General features: G+C 39.2%; 1 protein-coding gene across 1 annotated transcript in view; it reads right to left on the bottom strand.

Moving 5' to 3' along the window:
* The window catches only part of LOC119591578 (glyoxylate reductase/hydroxypyruvate reductase-like), a gene marked incomplete in the record, with an annotated part of 18,060 nt that overhangs the window by 1,745 nt on the left and 16,042 nt on the right, over positions 1-273 (bottom strand). Inside the window, 1 exon segment of the mRNA XM_037940338.1 lies at positions 1-178. Coding sequence (XP_037796266.1) covers positions 60-178 — 119 coding nt within the window.

The raw sequence follows: 273 nt of genomic DNA, 5'->3' as shown, positions 1-273 counted from the left end.
TCTAAATTCCAGCTATGATCACAATTGCAATCACATTTCAGTTATGTCTTTTTCCTTCATCAACACAGTCTAGCTGGCATAGGCTGGTCTGCCAAGCCAGCAATTATATTAGAGGCAGTCAAGGTGGCCATCCCTTCCCTCGTCGTCGTCTCAGCACTCCCAATGTGAGGAATCAAGGCTGCAAATTTAAAGTAAAATAAGAGAAGGCAATACCATGAAATTATGATGTATTCTAAGTATGAAATAAAATGCTGTAATTACTGTATTAGCTAC

This window comes from Penaeus monodon, chromosome 28, assembly GCF_015228065.2.
Source record: "Penaeus monodon isolate SGIC_2016 chromosome 28, NSTDA_Pmon_1, whole genome shotgun sequence".
Taxonomy (NCBI): Eukaryota; Metazoa; Arthropoda; class Malacostraca; order Decapoda; family Penaeidae; genus Penaeus; species Penaeus monodon.
The sequence above is the reverse complement of the archived record's forward strand: the minus strand, read 5'-3'. Positions and strand labels throughout refer to the sequence as shown.